General features: G+C 38.7%; 2 protein-coding genes across 3 annotated transcripts; one reads left to right on the top strand and one right to left on the bottom strand.

Moving 5' to 3' along the window:
• The first annotated feature begins 243 nt into the window (after positions 1 to 243).
• Positions 244 to 6,394, top strand: LOC135100730 (WD repeat-containing protein 89-like). Its single transcript, XM_064003934.1, has 2 exons — positions 244 to 435; positions 1,665 to 6,394. Exon 2 carries the CDS (start codon positions 1,707 to 1,709, stop codon positions 2,814 to 2,816), a length of 1,110 nt encoding a protein of 369 aa, XP_063860004.1. The 5' UTR covers positions 244 to 435; positions 1,665 to 1,706; the 3' UTR covers positions 2,817 to 6,394.
• A 780-nt stretch (positions 6,395 to 7,174) lies between these two features.
• On the bottom strand, positions 7,175 to 21,042 carry LOC135100720 (ero1-like protein). 2 transcript variants are annotated; one of them, XM_064003915.1, is made up of 14 exons: positions 20,626 to 21,042; positions 20,315 to 20,462; positions 19,310 to 19,429; positions 18,950 to 19,033; positions 16,945 to 17,072; positions 15,806 to 15,988; positions 15,267 to 15,313; positions 14,925 to 14,942; positions 13,525 to 13,617; positions 12,981 to 13,118; positions 12,498 to 12,615; positions 11,964 to 12,117; positions 11,492 to 11,640; positions 7,175 to 7,499 (listed from the first exon to the last, which is right to left on the bottom strand). In XM_064003915.1, exons 2-14 carry the CDS (start codon positions 20,456 to 20,458, stop codon positions 7,445 to 7,447), a joined length of 1,431 nt encoding a protein of 476 aa, XP_063859985.1. In that variant the 5' UTR covers positions 20,459 to 20,462; positions 20,626 to 21,042; the 3' UTR covers positions 7,175 to 7,444. The 2 variants fall into 2 exon arrangements, with proteins under 2 accessions (XP_063859985.1, XP_063859991.1); XM_064003921.1 differs by lacking the exon at positions 14,925 to 14,942 and having other exon boundaries at positions 20,626 to 21,040.
• Between the last annotated feature and the right edge of the window lie 1,725 nt (positions 21,043 to 22,767).

Raw genomic sequence — 22,767 nt, 5'->3', positions numbered from 1 at the left:
TTTTTGGTGGGAGAGAGGTTATGGAAATAACCTTAACCTACTAATTTCCAGACTCTGATGGTTTATTTCTCAACAGAATATGACGCATTTTTCAAATTATGATGTATGCAATAAAGGGATCAGTAGTGATCTCCAGATGAAAACACAATGTTATTTCAATATGATTTTTTTTTTTTTTTCATTCTCGTTTGTTGCCCTCGGCCAGAGTCCTTAGAGAGAGAGAGAGAGAGAGAGAGAGAGAGGGAGAGAGAGAGCAGCAGAGGTGACTCCGTAAGAGAGACGCAAACATTCCCACGTGTGGATGGGAGAGGAGGGGAGTGGTTAAGGTGGCAATGGGAATATCGGAGGCTCCTGCTCATTCCACCCTTTGCTCTTCGTGTGTATCGCAGTAACAACGTCCGGGGAAGGAATATACACTGCTTCCCATTATTGAAAGTAAGTGGTGTACTCGGAGATACAAGAAAACCTTTCAAAATGTAGTGTGTTCATGACAGTATTTTTCAGTGGCATATATTTATTTACCTAAACGTTAGTTTTGTTTTTTTCTCTTTGTCCCATGATATATCAACTTACCTGACAAGCTTTACGTTTCAAAGTTACGTATTTTTAGAGTACGAGAAACCCCACTTGGTAGAGGTGTAACTGTCACCAATTGTCCTTTCCAAATGTAATGAAATGGGTTCCAAAACCAGATGTAACGCCTTAACTCCTAGTCAGCGTTTGAGCTATACAAGACAGTAAAAAAAAAAATAACGAAAGACTGCATTGAGACTGCATATAGATGCTCCCCGAGATCATCCCTTGTATTTCACAACACAGACTCAATGGTGTATGCATGCACAAAAGGCCTAAGAGTGCCCACTGACATGTTCAGTCAGTCATTTCACACGTCTTACAGCAGTAGGTTGGTGTTCTCTGCTTCCTGTAAATGTCAATAATGTTAATGACTACTTACAAATCTACATTACTTATTAAGTACAGGTAATGGCTAGATACTTTTTTTTTTTCCTTAATTTGCATGCTAAACATATAGAGACAGTTCCATATTGCAGTAGAATCTAAATATAGATAATTTCAAAACCCTATATAATGTGCTGCAACAAAATTTATGGTGCTGTCCTATAGCCAGCAGCATCTTTATATAGACAGTTTTAAAACTTGACACCATATAGTGAAGGCTGCCACTGTCTAAAGGTCAGTAACCTTCCATGATGGATGAAGATCAGTCACCTTAGTTATCATAGGAGTGGACCATGCTAGTGAGATGCTCTGCCTTGCAGCATCATGGAAACACTGAGAAACTGATCTCAAGGTGAGATAAATTGGCCATGAGAGGCTCTTGCTGAGGATTGAACCTCAGTCAGGACACTCACAGAAATGCAAGTCAAGCTGAAATGACTGCTAAGGCTCAGGTGAATTTCAGTTGGCCTTGAATGTCTAGGCACTATGCTAGGATAATGTTAAAATAATTTTAAGTCAAAATTTATGTATTTCCTACAAAGCCACATACTTCTAAATACCCATGTATCTCAGATATCTACTTAAGAAATATCTTTGGATTCCATGATCTTCTCTCTCAGATAACCCAAATATCTTTTATCCTCACATTCTTAAATTTAGAGAATGTATATTCAGTGTTTGTTACATTGTTGCTTTATTTTCAGGAGGGAAGATTGCCTCCTCTGAAGTTGTAATAATAATCCAGAATGAAAATGGCTACCCCTTTCTCCAAGGAGTACAAAGCAGTGACAAGCCTCCATGTCTCTGATGGGGACTACTGCCTTGAGCTTGCCCATGCCAATGAATGGAGGACCCTGGCTGTGTCTTCCTCTGATAAGCTGGTGTCATTAATGGAAACAGAAACTTTGACAAAGACACTGACCTTGGAGCCACACTTGGAAACCATCACTGGCATCAAGTTCTCCCGGAGTGACAGTAACATTTTATGGACTAGCAGTGTTGACGGCTCCATCAAAATGTGGGACCTGCAATCCGGCCAGTGTGAGAAGGAACTTCAGGGAAAAACTGAGACTTCTCTAGTGTCTAAACCCATAAGCTGTTTTGATATTTCTAACAATGAAAGAATCCTTTGTGGAGGTACAGAACTGGTGGAACAGGGTGCTTTCATACTGTTTTGGGACATTCGTGGAAAGGAGGTTCTCGGGAGCTATTTTGAGTCTGCTACGGATGACATCTCGCAAGTTGTTTTCAACCCACATCAGGAGGATATTCTTGCTGCAGCCTCTACTGATGGATTAATCAATATATTTGACATATCACAAAACTCTGAGAGTGATGCTCTCACTTATAGTTTGAATACAGAGGTAGTTGTGTCAAAATTATGTTGGCAAAGTCATGGGAGTAAGTTTGAGAGGCTGGCAGCAACCACAGATGTGGAGACTTTCCAGTACTGGGACATTCGAGAAGCTGCACCACTGCATAGCTTCACCAGAGAGGAAATAGCAGGTGCCATGAAGTGCCAGACACCAGATGAAAGCTATATTGTGTCTGCAATGGCATTTAATCATAGTGATGATCCAGTTATCTTAGCTGGGTTCCACACTGAGTCAGAGGGTGACTCACTGCGAAGTTTAAGGCTTGACCTTTCTTCTGGGCAATTGAGACCACATGGGAATTTTGTGGCCCGACAACCACTGCTCATGACACGCACATCCTTGTACCAGCCACAGACAGACACTTTCTTCACTGGAGGGGAGTGTGGGGTGGTCAGGCTGTGGTGCCCTGAACTGCAGGCAACCACAGTGAAAGAACATTTGACTAAAAAGACGAAGAAACACAGAAGTAAACCTTACTAGCCTTAGTGTGAATGTTTGTTATGGTGTCTATTTTTTCATGAATGTTGATTTTACATATCCAAAAATATTAAAGGACCTTCAAGTTCATAAAAATATTCATATTTGATCATTATTATAACATCTTGTTGCCTGATACAAATAAACTATTCTATGTATTTTCACATATTATCTTGCCTTACTGTCAATAGTGAAAAGAATTAAAAAAAAAACTGTGCCACATTGTATTTAGATTTGAATTAGGAGTACATAATCAATATATAAATAATAAATGCAAATCCAAGGTCCTTCATTAGGAGGCACCATCCTAGCTGTGATAGATTAGGGAAACTGGACTTAAAAACTGGAAAAAAAAAAAAAAGCCTTAACCAAGGAACTCGAAGATTTTTCAGTCACCCACCTTGTCAGGGTGCGAATGCCATTCCCTGCTAAATAATGTATCGTGGAAAACACTGACTTGCTGGAGCTATATTGTGCTGGAGCAGTTAAAGAAGTATCACATGAAGTATGGTTGTGTCAGCACTGCATGCTATGAACTGTTATGACTGTTGTCCAGAATGGCTAAAGTTATTAAATTCCTCTAAATATCTACATGAAAAGTCCATCTTTCTCTGACCTTGAAGACCCTGTCCAAGAAACAACAATTTAATGGAAAAGAAAACAATCCTGAATCAATAGATTTCACTTTAATTTCACTAAATTTTTTTCAAAGTACAAAGTCTTTTGTTGTATGCTTTCATTAACAAACTGGATACATGTACAAGCTACTTGTCTGTGAAAAATATTCCCCTGTTAGAAAGCCTGCAAATAGTTATCAAACTCAGTTTCTGTGGCATAAATAGATGTGGAGGAGGAACAGTCACAGGCCCTTTGGAAAAGCAAAGGGCCATCCATGACTGTGACAGGAGCCACATTTACATGCAGATATATGTTTGATGCGAAGCAGTTGGTCATGTGAGATACCCGTGCATACATACTCTTCTCAAGACAAAATAACAAGGTGAGTTGTGATACCAGTCTCTCCAGTATAGTACTAGTGCTCATTATGGCTAATGGTTATGCAGATTAAATTCATAGCTCAACCATGTCCCTTTCCACACTGTGATCATCAATCAAATATATTGTTATCCACACAATCAGTAATAAAATCATGCACTGGAAAAAAATGGGAAGATATATTCACATATAAAACTTATCACATGCACCAGAATTTCGGGTGGCTTTTCTTCATTCGAGCATACAATAGTAAGGAACAATGAAGCTTGCAATGTCTGCATGAAAGTGACATACACTGCAGTCACAGTGTACAGGTAGGGACACAAAATGACACCTGCTGGTGCCAGCAGCCATAAGGGTATAATTCCTTGTGAGAAGGTTAGACAAAATACTATGACTTAAGCTTATTTCAGTATTTAGCACAAGAATATTTATTAAAACTCAAAATCAGTTTAAGAAATTTTAACTAATGATAAGCAGGGACTTCCTAATGAAAATTCTGCTTGTTGCAACATGAACCTTGTACAATAGACAACATACACTTTAAACATGATGCCATGGCTATGTTTTCCAGTGCTAAACACATGCTTCAACACAGCTGTAATGTATGTAGACTTCCTATTAGGCAATGCCTACACCACAAGAAACTGACAATGGCCATTGACCACAAGCTTGAATCTCTCAAGACTGTGGGATTAGTCAGTGCTGCAAGTAAACAGAATACGGAGGAAATCATGTTTGTGTGATGTAGACATCTGAAGATGGTGTTTGTGATAAATTTTGTATTGCAAGTATTCTAAAGCTGGGTGGTGTCCTGGGTAGACATATAATGGTGTAAATTATGTCTGTCTACCTTGTCTATATTCTAAGAAGATTACTGAATGAGTGCCAAGACAACATTCACATATCATCTACACAAGGAAAAAAATATTTTCATGTTTTCTTAATAAAAACAAAATGAAAATATGTACAAAATGAAAATATGTACATTTATCATGAGAATCTATACCAATTATCTTGCATGTGAATTTAGTATGTTATACTAAATTAATAGGGACAATTTTGCAATAAGATGAAATGTTATACAAAGGGTTGTGTCATATTCTCAAAACTAATGGGTCTGCTAATACTAGCACAGATTTTATATTTACTCAACCACAATCTCAAAGATACAAAATATCAGTCAAACTGACTTGCAAGTCTTGATCTCCAACTACAGATAGCAGCTAGAGTTATAACAGATTCTACCACTTTTAGAATTAGGTAGAATTTCTGTACAGCACCAAGCAAAGAAAAGGCAAGTGAGACAAGTAATGTACAACTTGTACACTGCTGAAATGAGCTCCTATCTGTAGAAGAGGAATGCATGCAATCAACAAACTAATTTCAACCCTCCAGCCAGAAAAGACTGCATACATGTGAGGATGCAAGTAATGAAACTATTCATGAGCATGGTGATTGGTACATAAAAGACTACAGTAGTAACTGATAATGCAAATCAATGAAAATAAAATGTTGCAGATGAGATGAATGTGTGATCCATGCACACAAGTGCTTTATGTATTTCAACTGGTATTAATGCAAGGAAGCTAAAGCAAATACCAATAGCTTCAAGGAACTGCATATTTGTGATGGGAAAATAACTGTTTATGGAAGGCAGAAAACAGAAATCTTACATATGATTATGAAGGGAGCTAGGTATGTAATATATAAAAATGGCATTGAGAAATAAGTAGTATTACAAGGAAAGTATCAATATTAGGGTGACTTGATTATTCATTATTTCTTGCTGCTAAAGAATTTGATTGTGCATGCCTGTGCAAGAACAGCCCTGGTGGATGGTGGCCTCCATACCATTTCACAGGCAAGTGGAAGAGCATGCCTACTCCTGACACAACAGGGTGTAATGGTGCAACTTTTGAGATATATTAGTGATTATATTGTATTTCTGTTCTATGTATTGCTATGCTTAATCTCCTGCAGTGTTGTAAGGTGGTCCATGAGACTGTCCCTTCCTACCAGGGACAACAGGGATAAGAGTGTGAATGTGTGGGATTGCTGCCCTGGTATATAGGTAGATAGATGGATATATTGAACCAAATTACATTGAGACTAGAATGTCAGGGATGCTCATAGTTCTGTCATCTTCAATAAGACTGCAACTATTCTATTCATAGTATAAGTTGGGGTCGGAGTTAGTCGGTCAATCCTAAGTTATCAAGTTCCCCAAAGTTTACAGAAATATACCCACAAAGGAATAAATCCATCATGCTCTGCACAGCCTTCCTTTCTCCATGCCATACTTCATAAACTCCTGATGTTCCTTCCTTGTATATTCTATGTAGTCCTCTCATTTTTCTATCATTCCTTTTTCTCATGTATCCCTACCTGGTCCCCCTATTTCATGGCAAGTCCTCCTTTACCACACTCATAAATACTTCACTAGTCATTTAACCTTCTGCCATTCTATCCAGGTGGTTGAGCCACCTTTTAATTGTCTGCATCTATAATAATCTACAACACAATGTCATGAGGAGAATATCAATGGAATAAATAAATGGTAATGAAGTATTAAGCATGTTATATATGCCAAGCTAACATAAGCATGTCAGGAATGAGAGAGAGAGAGAGAGGAGAGAGAGAGAGAGAGAGAGAGAGAGAGAGAGAGAGAGAGAGAGAGAGAGAGAGAGAGAGAGAGAGAGAGAGAGAGAGAGAGAGAGAGAGAGAGAGAGAGAGAGAGAGAGAGAGAGAGAGAGAGAGGTGGGGGGAATGTTTCAGTATATGATGATAAATGTGTATTTTATGACAAGGATGATCAATTTGAAAATAATCTGTGTAGTGCTGCTGAACATTACAGTATTAGTTCATTAAAAATATAGTCCAAGAAAATACTTAAAAATAATAACAGACAGACACCATCAACAAATAATCCTTAAATAATCATTTCAAACAACAAAATCTTACAGCTTCAATTATGTCAAAAGCAAGAGAGAGAAAAAAAAAGTTTGATACCTATGTCCTCGAAATAAACATACACAGAATAAAGCCGAATGCAGCTTCATTTCCCAAGCTCCTACAAGCTTTAATAATGTGCATTGCATGAAACCTGCAGTAGGAAATCTATAACTTCAATATTTTTAAAGACAAAATGTAAAATGCATTATGAGTCACACAGGATCATTGTTTCCTTTACCCAGCTATCACAATAAAACACCTATGCTATTCCCTATGAAGGACTAGGTGAAGTCTTTAAAATACATCATTGATGACTTACAACCATACAGTGCTTGATAAATTAACCTCTTGTACTGCCAACAGCATTCAGTTGGTATGCCACAGTCTAGTTAGAAAAGCCTAAAGTACCAATGTGTGTGTGTGTGTGTGTGTGTGTGTGTGTGTGTGTGTGTGTGTGTGTGTGTGTGTGTGTGTGTGTGTGTGTGTGTGTGTGTGTGTGTGTGTGTGTGTACTTCCTAATGGGCATCTTCCCTCAGTGTACACAGTAGGACAAGGTACACCTGAACCATCATTAGGCCCGGGATACGTTGATGGATGAACCAGTAATATTTGTAACCAAGAACAGGAAGTACAACAAATATCACAGAATGAGCTCCTCTTCAGCACCATTCCTTCCTTCATTATCTCTGACTCTTCTGCCGGAAATTTTCTAACTCCAGAATGCTGCGGCTTAGCCTGCGGAATGTTGGGAAGAGAATATAAGGAAACTGCTGGCATGTTTAATAAATACTATTTATAAAAACAACTCACAGCTTTGGTCTACGCAAAGTGTGATAGTTGCAGTTGTGGAGCATGTAAGTATCAATACAATGTTCCCTGTGTATTTGTGATTTTGCATATTTGGGGATTTTTACGAAGTGTCCTCACCGGCTCAGTCTTTCAGCCCAAAGAGCCTTTTTTTTTTTATGTAGGATGGACACTGGCCAAGGGCAACAAAAATCCAATTAAAAAAAATGCCCACTGAAATGCCAGTCCCTTAAAAGGGTCCAAAGTGGTAGTAAAAAAATTGATGAATAAGTGTCTTGAAACCTCCCTCTTCAAGGAATTCAAGTCATGGGAAGGTGGAAATACAGAAGCAGGCAGGGAGTTCCAGAGTTTACCAGAGAAAGGGATGAATGATTGAGGATACTGGTTAACTCTTGCGTTAGAGAGGTGGACAGAATAGGAGTGAGAGAAAGAAAAGTCTTGTACAGTGAAGCCACAGGAGGAGGGAAGGCATGCAGTTAGCAAGATCAGAAGAGCAGTTAGCATGAAAATAGTAGTAGAAGACAGCTAGAGATGCTACGTTGCGGTGATGAGAGAAAGGCTGAAGACAGTCAGTTAGAGAAGAGGAGTTGATGAGACAAAAAGCTTTTGATTCCACCCTGTCTAGAAGAGCAGTATGAATGGAACCCCCCCCCAGACATGTGAAACATACTCCATACATGGACGGATAAGGCCCTTGTACAGAGTTAGCAGCTGGGGGGGTGAGAAAAACTGGTGGAGACATCTCAGAATGCCTAACTTCATAAAAGCTGTTTTAGCTAGAGATGAGATGTGAAGTTTCTAGTTCAGATTATAAGTAAAGGATAGACTGAGGATGTTCAGTGTAGAAGAGGGGGACAGTTGAGTGTCATTGAAGAAGAGAGGATAGTTGTCTGGAAAGTTGTGTAGAGCTGATAGATGGAGGAATTGAGTTTTTGAGGCATTGAACAATACCAAGTTTGCTCTGCCCGAATCAGAAATTTTAGAAAGATCAGAAGTCAAGCGTTTTGTGGCTTCCCTGCGTGAAATGTTTACCTCCTGAAGTGTTGGATGTCTATGAAAAGATGTGGAAAAATGCAGGGTGGTACCATCAGTGTAGGATTGGATAGGACAAGAAGTTTGGTTTAGAAGATCATTAATGAATAATAAAAAGAGAGTGGGGGACAGGACAGAACCCTGAGGAACACCACTGTTAATAGATTTAGGAGAAGAACAGTGACCGTCTACCACAGCAGCAATAGAATGGTCAGAAAGGAAACTTGAGATGAAGTTACAGAGAGAAGGATAGAAGCCATAAGAGGGTAGTTTGGAAATCAAAGCTTTGTGCCAGACTCTATCAAAAGCTTTTGATAAGTCCAAGGCAACAGCAAAAATTTCACCAAAATCTCTAAAAGAGATTTCAATTATTGTTAATTACAGTAAACCCTCGATATAATGAACACATATGGTGGAAAGGTGCAATCACTAAAGGCAAAAAATTCATTATATCCAGAGCAAAGAAAGAGAGATGTAGCTGGGTGACAACAAATGACCTCGACAATGCTCTCTCTCTCTCCCTCTCTCAAATAAGTTAACAGAGAGAGAGAGAGAGAGAGAGAGAGAGAGAGAGAGAGAGAGAGAGAGAGAGAGAGAGAGAGAGAGAGAGAGAGAGAGAGAGAGAGAGAGAGAGAGAGAGAGAGAGAGAGAGAGAGAGAGAGAGAGAGAGAGAGAGAGAGAGAGAGAGAGAGAGAGAGAGAGAGGGGGGGGGGGGGGAGGCAGCAGCCTTTAAGGGGGCATTATATCCAAAATTTGCATATTAGTTTAGTGCCACTTCATTTTACAGAGTACTGTATTTTCAAAATTAAAATATTATGTACTGTACGTATAATAATTATTTTTACTGTGTTAAAGTGAATTTAAAATGCGTTTAGTAAGTGTGAGACATATATTTTATGGCTTAAACTATAGACATTGGTATTACTGAGCCCTGTGGAGGTGATTACCCATATTTGTGAATTTTCACTATTCACATGAGGCTCTGGAATGTAACACCCCATGAATAGCAGGGAACACTGTATTCTCTTTGTCTTTGTCTCTGGACTTTACAGCCTAAACTAAGCTTGCACCTTGCCTAGTCAAACTCTTTCAGCTCTGTCTGTCAACATCTACCTTTCCTTCTTGCTGGAAGTTTGCCTACATTCAATCTGTTCCTAAAAAGGGTGACCGCTCTAATCCCTCAAACTACCGTCCTATTGCTTCAATTTCCTGCTTATCTAAAGTTTTTGAATCTATCCTCAACAGGAAGATTCTTAAACATCTATCACTTCACAACCTTCTATCTGATCGCCAGTATGGGTTCCGTCAAGGCCGCTCTACTGGTGATCTTCTGGCTTTCCTTACTGAGTCTTGGTCATCCTCTTTTAGAGACTTTGGTGAAACTTTTGCTGTTGCCTTGGAACATATCAAAAGCCTTTGATAGAGTCTGGCACAAAGCTTTGATTTCCAAACTACCCTCCTACGGTTTCTATCCTTCTCTCTGTAACTTCATCTCAAGTTTCCTTTCTGACCGTTCTATTGCTGCTGTGGTAGACGGTCACTGTTCTTCTCCTAAATCTATTAACAGTGGTGTTCCTCAGGGTTCTGTCCTGTCACCCACTCTCTTCTTATTATTCATTAATGATCTTCTAAACCAAACTTCTTGTCCTATCCACTCCTATGCTGATGATACCCACCCTGCACTTTTCTCCACGTCTTTTCATAGACGTCCAACCCTTCAGGAGGTAAACATATCACGCAGGGAAGCCACAGAACGCCTGACTTCTGATCTTTCTAAAATTTTCTGATTGGGGCAGAGCAAACTTGGTATTGTTCAATGCCTCAAAAACTCAATTCCTCCATCTATCAACTCGACACAATCTTCCAGACAACTATCCCCTCTTCTTCAATGACACTCAACTATCCCCCTCTTCTACACTGAACATCCTTGGTCTGTCCTTTACTTATAATCTGAACTGGAAACTTCACATCTCATCTCTAGCTAAAACAGCTTCTATGAAGTTAGGTGTTCTGAGACGTCTCCGCCAGTTTTTCTCACCCCCCCAGCTGCTAACTCTGTACAAGGGCCTTATCCGTCCATGTATGGAGTATGCTTCACATGTCTGGGGGGGTTCCACTCATACTGCTGTTCTAGACAGGGTGGAATCAAAAGCTTTTCGTCTCATCAACTCCTCTCCTCTAACTGACTGTCTTCAGCCTCTTCTCTCACCGCCGCAATGTTGCATCTCTAGCTGTCTTCTACCGCTATTTTCATGCTAACTGCTCTTCTGATCTTGCTAACTGCATGCCTCCCCCTCCTTCCGCGGCCTCGCTGCACAAGACTTTCATCTTTCTCTCACTCCTATTTCTGTTCACCTCGCTAACGCAAGAGTTAACCAGTATTCTCAATCATTCATCCCTTTCTCTGGTAAAACTCTGGAATTCCTTGCCTGCTTCTGTATTTCCACCTTCCTATGACTTGAATTCCTTCAAGAGGGAGGTTTCAAGACACTTATCCACCAATTTTTTTACCACTGCTTTGACCCTTTTAGGGACTGGCATTTCAGTGGGCATTTTTTTTTATTAGATTTTTGTTGCCCTTGGCCAGTATCCTTCCTACATAAAAAAAAAAAAAAAAAAAAAAAAAAAAAAAGCTACAGATCTGTTAATTAGGAAATTAATAGATATCTATAACACCCATTTTACAACATTTTATGACAAGAGCAAATGGACTGGAGATCTGCTCTTTGATTTTATTCATAATATAAGGCAGAGTGAAATTTCTAAGCTAGCCCACTTTTAAGAGTGAATATCAATCTGAATATACAGTTACAAGACTACACCACAATGTTGCCCTGCAGTTTATTTCATAACACATGAACAATGAATAATAAGAATATAAGCCTTACCTTCCAAATGCATTGAATAAAGCTACAACTTCCTCTCTAGACAGTTGGAAGTTGGTCTGTTTCACAGCTGACAGGTTGAGCTGCTGGTCTATTGGGTGATCAAAGTTGCCTGAGAACAAGATCTTCAATGCTGTCCCTAAGCCAGTGATCTGAAAATATAAAATAAATAAATGAAAATAAATGATAAATAAAATAAATAGAAAAATAATTAAGTAAATCTGAAAAAAATACATTAAAATCCTAAAAAAAATTATCTACAGTATTTCTTTTACACAAATCAGTCAGATTCATAGCTGCACTTGTATAATGAAGAAGTCTGAAAATACTACATCCCACTAATAACCTTAATCCCATTATCAACACATAAGAATTTAAATTTAAATCTGGAAACAGAAGAGAAAACTGAATAAGACTTAAAGATAATATTGAATTCTTTTGCATCTTCCACACATCAACTACAACCCCTTAGTACCTGGAGTTTGCCCCAGAGACGACACTTGTCACACCCCACACAGTCCATGATTCTGCTGATGTTACGGAAGTGCTCTCGGAATTCCTCCTTGAGCTTGGCCGCTTGGTGTCCCCCGGTGAACATTGAGTGCTCGTTGAAGTGGTCAGGGAAACTCCTGAATGTAAACAGGAATTAGATGACATGTCACCCACACATGTTCAGATGCTGGTGATCTAAAGTGCTGGCAGGGGATGTTTGCCTATACTGTGTGCTCTATTCATGATGATTCCCAGTGCAAATGTGATCCACAGTTGTAATATTTGCTTTCATATGCTGCATTTTTATTGGCAACAAAGTATCTATATATTTATCATTCTTTGTTAGTTTGATTACCTAACAAGAGAAATTCACTGACATCAAGGTGGTAATGGTGAAAGGACCCGAGACTGCAGTGGGTACACACTATGCATTATTATTACCAGTATTAAAAGGATCATGATAACTATGACAATAGTGATTACAATGATAATGATGGCAATGTAAGAATTCACTTACTTCACAATGGAGAGCAGGTCTGTGACAGCCCTTTTGACATCTCTGTCATCTTCTTCATTGCCAGTGTAGAATTCTTGACTTTCTAAATATGGTGCTGCTTTGGCTAGAGCTCTCAGCTCTTTTGGTGAAGAGGATAAGAAGGAATATATAATGTCAGGCTTGAAACTTATTCCTCAGTGCTTTTTTACATAATCAAAAGTGAGAGGGAAAAATAAAAAATAAAAAGCCATATCAGCATTTGTTCAAAGGACAATTCAAATTATAACTCTGACCCTCATCCCTCCATAAGGATGATCAACCATACTACTTAGCACCAAAAATGCATATATAACTGAGTCTGTGTTCTAAAGATGAGAGAGAGAGAGAGAGAGAGAGAGAGAGAGAGAGAGAGAGAGAGAGAGAGAGAGAGAGAGAGAGAGAGAGAGAGAGAGAGAGAGAGAGAGAGAGAGAGAGAGAGAGAGAGAGAGAGAGATGAGGACTCACCAAGTAAATACAGGAAGTAGAGGTTCTTGAGACGCTTAGGTCCCTCACCACCTGTCAGCTCTGGGTCAAACCTGCGCTGGAACTCCCCAACATTGTGGCCCCAGATGCCTTCAGCTGATACATCAAACCCATTCTGGTCTGATAGTGGAAGGAGAGTACAGAATTAAAGAAAAGAAGACTGAGAAGATCCCAGCAGCATAACCCTAATGAACCAAAATAAACCTTGCACCTGGTCTGATGTGCTGATTAAATCTCAATGAGGCTGTTTCCATTCATGCACTCACAACTGCCATCTATTCATCATATCATGCATAGCTACACTTCCTTGCTCCATCAACATTCTTGCAACAATCACTCTCTTCCCACAGTGATTATCTTCCCTCTAGCCTCACACCTTCCACATTAGATCCAATCACCTTCACTAATCTCTCTTCTTTAAGCCTCTCCATATATATTAAAGCCATCATAACACTCCATGCTTTGCTCAATCAGCTCTCTCATAATCTTACAATGCCACTTATAAAAGAAAAGTTTGAAGGCACACCTGAGAGGAGGTAGCGAGCAGACAAGTGAATGTTGATGCTGCTGTGAAGACCAGAAACAGCTCGGTAAAATGCACGTTTCTCCAGGCACATGTCTGAAAGATGGTAATATTAGTAGTGATATTCACAAACTTTGTCAATTCTGTTTTTCTTTCTTTTTTTTTTTTTTGGTGTCTTATCACCTCAAAATGAATCTTTATATCATCTAGGAAAGTCAGTTATAATTTGACATATATCAGGTTTTTTTTTACATAAGCAAAGGAGCTATTCATATCTCTACACTTCGTCATGATGTATTTAAGCATTAATATAGAGATAAACTTAATTATAACTTAATCATACATGCACTTCCTTATGGCAATTAAGCAATATTTCAGAAATAAATCAAAGCATTTCATTATAATTCTCTACTGCTTACCTATCACCTGCAACTGAGCCACAGCCAGTGACAAAGTAGATCACTAGTGCACACTAAAATAGTTATTACTGTCTAGACAGAATTTCTGAGCAAAATATGAAAATCACAATAATCACAAGCTCAGAAGCTATTGGTGATTGCATAATGAGATGTTGTTGAATTATGTAGGCAAAGCACAAGATACACATAAGGAAATGACTATAATACAGATGCTTAAAATACAAGCCAGTCATCTAGACCTTTGTAAGATTGTCTTGCTAATTCTTACATGGCACTCAACTGAGAAACCTTAACCCCTGTTTAGTATCTAGCAAGAAACAGTATGTACTGTCAATTCTAAGTGTAAAACTTAGAATTAATCATCTGGCTAATTTATGAAGCTGGTTATCAAACTGTGGCTTATCTCACAACAGTATTGGCATGTATATACATTTGAATATCTAAATGAATATCAAGTGAAACAATGTTAAGTTCATATAGACAGGTCCTTCACAGCATCTCAGTTTGGAATATTTACAACCACAGCTACCACACTTATAATAGATCAGGCTTGTCCTCCACAACACCAATGTTACAAACAAACATATGGGGTTATTTGTGCAACACTTAATTAAAAAATTAAGGACATCAAAACAAATGATGAGTACTTCAAATGCTTGAAAGTTGATATTTAGTAGAAAAATCATGCAATACACTAAATATAGCAGAGGAACTTGTTTATATTTTTAGAATAATAATTTATATGCAAAAGCTTTATCATGCAAGATTCAGTTGTTGTGAACTGGTTCAAATAATTGTGAATTTAAAGTAGAGAATCATATTTTCAGCAAAAAGGTTTTCATGGCAATGCACTGCTAGCCAATGAATCAAATTTAGCAAAGCCAGAAGAAATTTCTCATACAGAACCAATTATTACAAAGCCTGATTTGTACTGAAGGATTCCTCCACCCAAGCGAACCGCCACCTACTGGATACAAGACTTACCCTGCAGGAACTCATCAGCTGTGCTTATGAAAAAGGGGAGGGGGAGGAAAAATTATGGGTAAGTAAATATTTCATGAAGCACAAGCAGCATACCTAGAATTAGGAAGCAACATTGCTAATAATGACTAAGAAAAAAAGTAAAGCCAACCATGTATCATAAAATTAGGTTTACTGTAGGTATATAAAAAAATCTGAAGAGCATCACTGCATGATTGAAATGGCAGCCTTCCTCATAGCAGCACAGTAATACTCAAGAGCTTGGAAAGTGATCTCAATAATCTTTCTCAATAAATCAACAACATGCCTCCAGCCCATACAACCAGGCTCATCATTACTACTTACCTCCAATGTTGCTGAAGTCAGCATATGGTCCCAGGTTCCTGGATGGCCTGTAAATACATCACTTTGCTGAGACATACAGGTAATTTATGTATTTGTCATCTAGTATATAGTGGGTGATATCACAGAATTTTCACAAAGGCAGTGAAGTGTTTACAGCTGTTTAGCATTTCTCCAGCATCTTTTGAAATAGCTGTCTTCTGCCTACTGTTTCTAAAATTGTGTATGGTAAATCTTGCTTAGTGTGCAGATCAATCATCATCTATGGTCATAATTGTATTACACTTTGCATATACAACTGGCAATAAAGAAAAGAGAGAATAATATAGCCAAAATATCTTCCATAGAGAGAGAGAGAGAGAGAGAGAGAGAGAGAGAGAGAGAGAGAGAGAGAGAGAGAGAGAGAGAGAGAGAGAGAGAGAGAGAGAGAGAGAGAGAGAGAGAGAGAGAGAGAGAGAGAGAGAGAGAGAGAGAGAGAGAGAGAGAGAGAGAGAGAGAGAGAGAGAGAGATTTAGGGCAAAAACAATCACTCAATCACTCACTTGAAACAATTTTCCTGGTAGATGGACCTCCAGATGCGGTGGGCAGATGGACCAGTATAGCCTGTGTAGCGCTCCGGGTTCAGCAGTAGGTCCACATACTCACTGCCTTCCGAGTCGTCGTCATCAATGTAGCAGAAGCTGTCATGGGCTGCCCATTTCTCAAAGTCATCCAGGGATTCCTTGCTGCAAACCAAAGAATGTGACAGCATAAATGACTGTGGCAGGAAGGAGAAATATTGCTTTTATATTGTTCTGAAGAGTGGGAGAGACATTGTTATCCTTTGTAATCAAAATATGTATAAGCACATGTTTATCATGGAGCAGTCATATTCCCTTCCCATTGCATCTCCTTCCCTGATCAACTTCCTCTGCATGTATTCCATTTCATTCATCTGTCGCTCTGATGTCTCATTCCCTCCTACACTCCCTTCAAGAGTGGCCCTCAAGAGTGGCCATGGCAGAGAACTACCACTTCTCCCTGTCCAAACACTCCCTACTAGTTTGTGTAAGTATTCTACCTCCACTATCACCTCTTTCATCACACATATTCCTTTGCTTTATTCTCCCACCTTCCAAGTGATCTTCCTTTCCTATTAGGGGCTTTAATTCAACCACATACTTCTATATAAACTTTTTACCATTTATCCTTTAAAAAATGACTGAGTTATCTCAGCGTGTACATCTTGTATATTCCTCTCTAGACATATTTTCCTGTAAACATTTTCCCAAGGATATCTGATAACACCACATAATGATACTGAAGCACTGACCACAGCAAACAGTTTATGTTAGCCTAGATTAATGACTCAATAAACAAAGGATAAGGGGAAATATCAGGAGAGGAAAAAAAGGTTAACTGGTCAGATAGGAATATGTTTGGAGAAGAGTTCAAGAATATGTTTTGAGGGGCAAAGGTCAAGAGAGGAAAATGATATACACTTACTTTACAAATGGGTTACGCTTGCTAAAATTAATGGTTTAATAAACAATGAGGGAGGGAAAATGTCTAGGTAAAAAATATCCAAAGGGTTAGTAGTTAGAGGAGAAGGCAAGAAAATAATCTACAATGATTTTTTAACTGTCTGTGGCCACCCCATGTGGGACTACTGGTCTGGTATATAGATAGATTTCTTCCTGACCTGAGTGTTGTGTTAAGGAAGCCTAAGTCATTCTCATCATCACAGCCTCCACTGCCAAGAGATTTCACCTCCTTCTGGGACTTGTTGATATCTGGATCTACAGCTCTTCCCTTGAGACCTTCAGGAACCTGCAGAATTCAGATCATTGAGGTGCAGGCATTTCAAGGCTATTGAATGAGATATTACTGCACACACCAAACTCTTACATGCTTTTTTGTACATTTTACCATTTAGTTTCAACTCTTTCTTCCTAACAGTGCCACCAGTATCATATCTTCCAAGCAAAGATAGCAGTAGGTATCTTCATTACTGTTGAAGTGTTTGCAGCTAAGTTAGCTTTACATCCTCGATGGTTTATGTTGCTTGGTGTACCAATTCAACTCACACATCACTGACTTAGTGAGTATAGCCCTAAAACTTATCACTGAAATAGAGGATGAAGAGACTGACTGCAAAGACATGGGAAAGCACAAGTAGACAAATGACATAAATCTTGAACAAAAACATTATTTGCAAACAGGACATTTCCCAAAAGCTGTTTCAAGTGCAGGTGCAAACAAAAACAAAAGGTGCTTTCTGAATAACTTGTGACGAGGAACTCTTCCTTCTTTTTTCCATCTCGGGGTCACATACTCTGTGCTGACTCCACTGTGAGTAGCAAAGGTGCTGTCATGCGTGTGCCAAGTTCTGACGGTACTGTCTGATAAGTTCCAAGATATACTTGAGGACTTAATGGTGCAGTGCGGTTTTCCTATATCACTAAATCCACTCTTTTACTTTATCTACATCTGCATTCTGAAAAGCCTGATGTCAATTCCAACACACCCTTTCATTTTTTCAATTATGGTACAATATATGTACAGTTAAAGTACTATTTTGATAATAATTTTCAGTCACCAATTCAGAATTAAGTGTGATTTGTTGACACCTACAAGATCTCTTTTTTGGACACAGAGCCTTGAACTTCACACTCACAAGACAGCACCTCATCTCATGCAGATTCTGAATATCTTAAAAGGATCACAAACAAAAAAAAAAAATAAATAAATAAATAAATAAAAAAAATACAACAAAATGGGAGGCTGCAGCACTCAGCACAGCATAACCTTCTCACATGACTTTGCACCTTCAACAAAGTTTTCTATCAGTCTTGAAAGGTTATTGGACGAGGTTTGAGGGATTTCGCACTTCTCAGATGATGAAATGTCTTCTTGCTAAAAGATAAATGCAGTAAGACAAGTATATAAATTAATCTGACAAATTAAAAACCTTCATAAAATTCAAACAAACCCAAAATGAGGTAATCTTAAAAGCAAATTAACAAAAATAAATGATAGTGAATAAATAAATAATATAAATTAACTGAGTAGAAAATAACCACCACCTATTAAAATTAACCGAATAGAAAATAACCACCACCTATTAAGATTTTTTGAGGCAGAGTATCACCTGGCAGGGCAGCCCCTTCACCAACAAATATTTGACATTTAGGGGACAGAGAACAGAGCAAAGGAAACAGTAAGCTGAATCAATGCAAGGGAAACACTACTGATTCCAAATAATGTGGTATTTTCAGTAAACTTTTCTTAATATCAAGGATACACCACATCTGTTTCTGAAGGCACATGCTTATCCCTTAAAGTGTAGCCTTCACCTGATGACAGTAGTCATGTTCCAACCATCACTAAATTTGTTACTTTATAATGGGTCATCATTATACAGCTTCATTTGCTATGGTTCACTTGTTTGTCATCTTTTATGATGTAGTATTGCCCATTTTCAGTCCCACAAAATTATACTTTACATATACCCATGAAATTACCAACTTCTGAACACAAATTATATAAAATAATAAAATAAAAGTTCAATATCAGATTGATATGGAAAAGCATTTTAAAAGCATAAAATGGAAATAAAAATGTTTAGGTGGATTTACGGAGGAAAAAAAAAAAAAAAGAATGACAAACATCTACTGAAGGGACAAGACAAGGCCATGCATACTCACATCAGTGCATGGCTGAACACTGCAGTAACGGATGGCACACCGGCCATCATCCTCCCAGAATGGACACTTCTTGTTCAGGTTTACCTGCAGATACATGGGAAAAATGGATTAGTGATCAAAATATGAATAAATGACAAGGAATTGATTATCTGACTGCATTCATATGTCACAAGGTCATATGATGCTGCACAGCTTGAATTGGAAAGGTGCACTCAGTAGGAATCCTGTACACACTTTTAAAGAGAAGTACATGATATGAAAGAAATGAAAGAAATAGATCAGTGATCTTAAAGAAGGGTGGACAAGATTCTTATTAATAATGATGATGACAGTGATACCTGCCTTCTCTGAGTGCCTTACCTTCCAATACCTGAAGAAGACTTGCTGCAGGAGACTGTTGAGTCGTGGGTATATCTTCAGATTGTTGAAACTGTCTATCGTCTCCACTGAACATGAACAGTCATCAATAGCACCTTTCAGCTGAGGGTGAAAGCATCATCATAGCAACACAATTCTGCACATTGAGGCAGTCATGTTTCCCCTCTGGACTCCCCCAAATGCACTATCAACAAAGTGTCACTCTTGGTCTTGTGACAGTGAAGAGCATTCTGAAACAATCTCTCCTATAACAATAACTTTCTAACTCATTAACTGGATGACACAGCAGTGATCTTTTTAATGTATTCATCTACACATTACTTCATATCATCAATATTAGTGTAACAACCAGTATTCCCGGTGTAGGTGTTATCTAAGGCAGCCTCATTTAGTTACCAGCAGTAAAGGTGAAAAGCTATACCAAAGAGTTGCCACACTGTAAAATCTTTACTGAGTCAGCCAAGTAAGTGTTATGGGGTAAATAAACAGTATCAACTAGATAAACATACAAAACCAAAAGTGAGCCACGTGTTTGCCGTTTACCATAGACTGACAGGGTGCAAAGTTAAGTGGCTGGCAGGCGAGTAATGTACACCTGCTGATTACCTTTTAAGTATCTTTTCTGCAGGTATGAGAAAAATGCAAAGAAACAGCAGTTAAATACCACTATATGAAGTATGAGATTTTGTGCATTTATCCATGCCTTAAATATAACGGTGTCATATTTTCCATAAGCAACACTGAAAAAAAAAATCTGCTGGTCACTTTGCAGTCACCCATACATAACGATCTAGGAAAATAAATGTACTAGCTTATTTTCATGTCTAATATAATCCTACTTTTCATATGCCATTTTGCTTAAAAGTTCTTAAATTTACAAGGATGCAAATCCCAGAGTAGGAAAATGTGTGATCACTGACATTCACGCTATTTGTTATTTCCGTCACCATATGTCACACACATGACGCAGTACACTAGCTCACCCACCTGGCAGAAACACCTCTCCCCGGCTGCCGTGTCTGTCTTGGTGCTAACTTTGCCGCTACCGAAGAAGCTTGCCCAACACGGCTGCAGCAATACGCCCACCACAACCACCGCCGCCACCAGCACCACCCTCCCGGCACCTGTCATCCTCCTTGTATAGACAGACAGACAGAAAAATAAATACTTCACCACATGAACGTATATAAAACGTCACAATTCTTGACCACATTTACATTGAAGTACACACAGTGACCAGATAAACTGAAATAATACATAAATCAACATTATACGTTATGAAACATCTTTCTAGACACCTTTTTGGCAATTCCTCTATTTTCTTCTTTTTCTTAAATTTCAGTCTATTCTGTCCAGCTTGTGAGAAAGATGATGGTATATACGAGGAGTGGACACCGGCCAGAGTAATCCTGGCCCTGGTGTAGGACTGAAGAATGGTATGTCCGTAGTGTCTGAACGGCTGTTCACCTCTGCTAACCCTCCGCCACCCTCACTCGCTCACTCACTGCCTTGCGTCATCAGCTGATCCGCCGCGCCACACACCACTTGTAAACACTACTACGAAAAATAAAGTAGTTACAATCAACTTTAACCCTCCCATTCTAATTCCATAAGTTGTTAAGGGGATAGTGCACCACTGCGTATAAACATTTGCTGGATTCTGCTGCTGTGTTAAGACTTATTTGTGTTTTAAAAGGCGTGTGTGAGTAGCTCAGCGGCGGAGTACCAGACAAGACCTTTATCTGACGTGGCCGCCGCTGCTCTAGAGCCCCGCGAAATTCAGTTGCATCATCCTTATTTAACACCTACATGCGTCACTAGTAATGTTTTTGACTATTGTTCTTGATGGAGCTGTCAATGTACACTTGTTGAACAGGTCTCCTGTGTCTCTCTCACTAACAGGCAACAGATAATATATATATATATATATATATATATATATATATATATATATATATATATATATATATATATATATATATATATATATATATATATATATATATATATATATATATATATATATATATATATATATATATATATATATATATATATATATATATATATATATATATATATATATATATATATATATATATATATATATATATATATATACATATATAATTTTTTCTTTCTTTTTAATCCAGTCTTCTACTAGCTCACTTCCACCTATCGACTTTATCGGAAATGTGTTAAGTATGTGGTAGGCACATTTTTTTTTCCAGGTGTGAACCCTATTGGAAGTAACTCTTTCATAAACTTACACATAGCCATTATTTCTGAGCTTTTACGAAGTACATTTCTCCATAATGAAAGCTTACATATTGTTCACTATTGTTTTAAGTGTTGATAATATGCTCTAAAAGAATTACCTCTTCATTTATCAGAGAGAGAGAGAGAGAGAGAGAGAGAGAGAGAGAGAGAGAGAGAGAGAGAGAGAATCTATCCCCATCGGTGAGCGTGGGTTTGAGTTGACGTGTATGTCGCGCTGTGTACGTGTGGCTGTGCACGTTAAATCAGTCCATGCTTTCGTCATATTATATTATCATCAGTGAGGGAGGAAAAAAAAATGCATGGTGGAAGTGTGTGTGTGTGTGTGTGTGTGTGTGTGTGTGTGTGTCACGTCCACCGGTAACTTATCTACTGCCGGAAGGATGGACGGGTAAACATCCGGTTTGGATGTATGTGAGCTTACGTATGGAGAGAGAGAGAGAGAGAGAGAGAGAGAGAGAGAGAGAGAGAGAGAGAGAGAGAGAGAGAGAATGCACGTGACATTTTACACGTAGTAATAATGAGGGAGGAGGCACATCCCATTCTCCTTTCTTCCTCCCTCTTCTCTCTTCCTTTCACCACCCTCCCCTTCTCTCCTCTCCCTTGATTTTTCCTCCTCCTCTTCCTCCTCCTTCTCCTCCTTCATTAGGGGACGCATGCATGGGAGGAGGAGAGGGGGAATGTTGATGGTACATACCTATATAGTCACTCACATGTGCATATCATTCGTGCATCTGCTTCCAGCCCGTTAATTAAGGCAAATTGTATGTAAGAGAGAGGGAGAGAGAGAGAGAGAGAGAGAGAGAGAGAGAGAGAGAGAGAGAGAGAGAGAGAGAGAGAGAGAGAGTTGACTTTACCTGCCAATAAAATGTTTTTCCTTACCTTTCTAACCTCATTTTCTCACTTTCCTTTTCTCCGTTCTTTACTCTCCCACTTCCTATTCTTCCTCCTTCCTTCTTCCTCCATATCCTTTGTCCTTCACTCTGTTTACTCGTCATAGATCTTACCTCCTCTTCTCTCTCTCTCTCTCTCTCTCTCTCTCTCTCTCTCTCTCTCTCTCTCTCTCTCTCTCTCTCTCTCTCTCTCTCTCTCTCTCTCTCTCTCTCTCATAACATCTCCAGCTGCACACGCACACACAGGGACAGAAAAAAAAAATCAACTCT

This window comes from Scylla paramamosain, chromosome 1 (assembly GCF_035594125.1).
Source record: "Scylla paramamosain isolate STU-SP2022 chromosome 1, ASM3559412v1, whole genome shotgun sequence".
Lineage (NCBI taxonomy): Eukaryota > Metazoa > Arthropoda > Malacostraca > Decapoda > Portunidae > Scylla > Scylla paramamosain.
The sequence above is the reverse complement of the archived record's forward strand: the minus strand, read 5'-3'. Positions and strand labels throughout refer to the sequence as shown.

What these genes read in the sequence shown, in the direction of transcription:
- LOC135100730 (XM_064003934.1), top strand. Translation starts at nt 1,707, where the DNA reads ATGAAAATGGCTACCCCTTTCTCCAAGGAGTACAAAGCAGTGACAAGC.
- LOC135100720 (XM_064003915.1), bottom strand. Translation starts at nt 20,458, where the DNA reads ATGACAGGTGCCGGGAGGGTGGTGCTGGTGGCGGCGGTGGTTGTGGTG. An exon ending in TCTTCTTCAGGTATTGGAAG is followed by an intron (nt 19,034 to 19,309) that starts GTAAGGCACTCA and finishes ATGTATCTGCAG; the next exon opens with GTAAACCTGAACAAGAAGTG. An exon ending in GACCTGCTCTCCATTGTGAA is followed by an intron (nt 12,118 to 12,497) that starts GTAAGTGAATTC and finishes GTTTACATTCAG; the next exon opens with GAGTTTCCCTGACCACTTCA.